The sequence below is a fragment of the Lolium rigidum genome, chromosome 7, assembly GCF_022539505.1.
Source record: "Lolium rigidum isolate FL_2022 chromosome 7, APGP_CSIRO_Lrig_0.1, whole genome shotgun sequence".
In the NCBI taxonomy this organism is placed as follows: domain Eukaryota; kingdom Viridiplantae; phylum Streptophyta; class Magnoliopsida; order Poales; family Poaceae; genus Lolium; species Lolium rigidum.
In genome coordinates this window covers 125,075,293-125,078,450 of record NC_061514.1, presented here as the reverse complement: position 1 = coordinate 125,078,450, position 3,158 = coordinate 125,075,293, and the positions used below count along the sequence as shown (strand labels likewise).

At 53.1% G+C, this 3,158-nt stretch overlaps 1 protein-coding gene across 1 annotated transcript; it reads left to right on the top strand.

Moving 5' to 3' along the window:
- Positions 1–1,041: 1,041 nt before the first annotated feature.
- LOC124678919 (aspartic proteinase nepenthesin-1-like) lies at positions 1,042–2,554 on the top strand. The gene has a single exon (XM_047214774.1). The coding sequence runs from the start codon at positions 1,211–1,213 to the stop codon at positions 2,552–2,554; it is 1,344 nt and encodes a 447-aa protein (XP_047070730.1). The 5' UTR covers positions 1,042–1,210.
- The last annotated feature ends 604 nt before the right edge of the window (positions 2,555–3,158 follow it).

The following is a 3,158-nucleotide window of genomic DNA, read 5'->3' as shown; positions in this document are numbered from 1 at the left end:
CACCCTACGCGGTCGCACCGTCTATTTGCAATTCATATATTTTACATCAGTGTGAACAGGAATTTTCAGAACTGGTGCTGAATCCGATATTACTTAGTTCGGCATCAAGTTGGGAGGGTGAAGTTTCATTCAAAACTTGTCATCATTACCTAAGCTATATACTTTCAAGTATGAAAAGTGGCACATAAATGCATATGTGCGTTCTCTACATGCAAAAAAATTTCCGAAACTTTTGGAGAGCTGGAAATACGATTTTGGGGACCGACAAGTTATCAGGTTCACGAGTAACTGTATTTTCTTGTCTTTTCGTTACACATGCCCAACTCTGCCCAAATCAGTATTTTCGTGTGTGTTTTCGTACCAAATCTGGGTGCTATGCACTCGGAGAGAACACGAATAATTAGATGGCATGCTCATCGATCAACTAGGTGCACCTAATTACACACAACCCAGGGAAATCCTTGTCGGAATTACTTGCAAGGGAAACAAGCTCAGCTAGGCCACTCATGTCGCTGGAATTAGAACATGGACAACGGCCGAACAATCTAATTCTAAATGGACCTGACGCCGGTTGCTCACCAACTCAGGCATCATCCATCCATCTAATATGTTGGCTACCTAGCACACCACTATTTTCTGTTCACGAGTCAAATTATGCCGGACTTTAGAAGACCCGTACATAAAATCCACATCGGTCGTCCAACCCGCGTATAGAAAGTGTATGCTCACATATAATGGACGCAATATTTAGAGGAATGTTCCAAAGTGAAATCCGCTAACCCGGGTGGCCAAAATCCTAACCATATGGACCTAAAAGGCCATCTGTGGGTTCACACGTACTCAAATCAAATTTTCTATCACCATGTCGACAAGCGCCAAGGAGAAGCTTGCAGCGAGATGAAGTTTACGCCTCAGATTAGGTGCCCATCGTATCAGTCTCCTACACGGTTCGCTTCAGCTGTGGCCACTAGCTTCTCCAACTTCTCAGCTCTCTCTGGCGCGCAGCTTCCTCCCTTGCTTGCTTAAGCTAAGACTTGAAGGTATCGTTTGGACACAGTCGCAGCTAGAGCAAACCTAACTGTAACTACCAAACCAAATCATAGTTTATATGTGATCAAGAATATAAATCTGGCCTTCGTCCAATACAAGGATCGATCACTAACCAGTACGGTTTCCTCTTCTTGCTTTGCACTTGTCGGAAGCGAAAAGAATGGAGGCACAAATACGGTTGCTTCTTTTGGTGGCTATGGCGGTCGTCGCCGGTTGCGCCACCGGCGGCCTCGCCGCGACGTCGTCCCGGCCGGGCAGTCTGAAGGGCCTGCGCGTGGCCCTGACGCACGTGGACGCGCACGGCAACTACACGAAGCTGCAGCTGGTGCGACGGGCGGCCAGGCGGAGCCACCACCGCATGTCGAGGCTCGTCGCGCGGACCACCGGCGTGCCGATGATGGCCAGCAAGGCTGCTGCGGCAGCAGGAGCCGACCTGCAGGTGCCCGTGCACGCCGGGAACGGCGAGTTCCTGATGGACCTGTCCATCGGCACGCCGGCGGTGCCGTACGCGGCCATCATCGACACGGGCAGCGACCTGGTGTGGACGCAGTGCAAGCCGTGCGTGGAGTGCTTCAACCAGAGCACGCCGGTGTTCGACCCGTCGTCGTCGTCCACCTACTCCGCGCTGCCGTGCTCCAGCTCCTTCTGCGCCGACCTGCCCACCTCCAAGTGCACGACCGCCACCAAGTGCGGCTACACGTACACCTACGGGGACTCCTCGTCGACGCAGGGCGTCCTGGCCGCGGAGACCTTCACGCTGGCCAAGGAGAAGCTCCCCGGCGTGGCCTTCGGGTGCGGCGACACGAACGAGGGCGAGGGGTTCACGCAGGGGGCGGGGCTCGTGGGCCTCGGCCGGGGTCCGCTCTCGCTGGTCTCGCAGCTCGGCCTCGACAAGTTCTCCTACTGCCTCACCTCCCTCGACGACACCAGCAAGAGCCCGCTCCTGCTCGGCTCCCTCGCCGCCATCTCCAAGACGTCGTCCGTGCAGACCACGCCGTTGGTCAAGAACCCGAGCCAGCCGTCCTTCTACTACGTGAACCTCAAGGGCCTGACCGTGGGATCGACGCACATCACCCTGCCGAGCTCGGCCTTCTCCGTGCAGGCGGACGGCACCGGGGGAGTGATCGTCGACTCCGGCACGTCCATCACGTACCTGGAGCTGCAGGGCTACCGCGCGCTCAAGAAGGCCTTCGCGGCGCAGATGAAGCTGCCGGCCGCTGACGGGTCCGGGATCGGGCTGGACATGTGCTTCGCGGCGCCGGCGAGCGGCGTGGACCAGGTGGAGGTGCCGAAGCTGGTGCTCCACTTCGACGGCGCGGACCTGGACCTGCCGGCGGAGAACTACATGGTGCTCGACTCCGGGTCCGGCGCGCTGTGCCTGACGGTGATGGGGTCGCGGGGCCTGTCCATCATCGGCAACTTCCAGCAGCAGAACATCCAGTTCGTGTACGACGTCGGCGGCGACACGCTTTCCTTCGCGCCCGTGGAGTGCGCCAAGTTGTGAGCATGAGCATGGTGTGTTAATAATACTGTACACTAGTTGGTGCGCACCGTTACATTCAGTCAGCTCGTCTGGCTCGGTGTATGTATGTATCTAACGGGATAGGGCGATAGGCGATGGATAATATGGATCTGTATATGACCGATGGTGATCACTGATCAGCATCAAGCTTGTTGGTGTTATTTGTGGCGCTACACATGAAAAATTCCGTGTATGAAAAGAAATAGCCACATTATATTCCAAAAACAAGAAACATTTCAAAAATAAGAAGACACATTTGCTTAAATACAATTTGATAAAATCTATAATTCAACATCATACGCATACAAAGCAACAACTTAATAATTATCTTCTAGGGTATTGTCTGATTGAATTATAAACTTGTTGCATCTAATTTTTTGTGCACGGAACAACTCCTCACGAAGAGGCATATGTTTCTGCCATCATTGAGTCTGCTAATATTTTTGGAAGCAGCTGCAATGAATTTACCTTAAGAATCTCTAAGCACAACACTACAACTTCCTTTTCCTTCTTCCTCTCTATATGCAGCACCAACATTAATTTTCATCATACCTTCAGGAGGCCGGTTCCAGTATTCTTCTCTTCT

Coding starts and splice junctions, on each gene's coding strand:
- LOC124678919 (XM_047214774.1), top strand. CDS start 1,211: ATGGAGGCACAAATACGGTTGCTTCTTTTGGTGGCTATGGCGGTCGTC.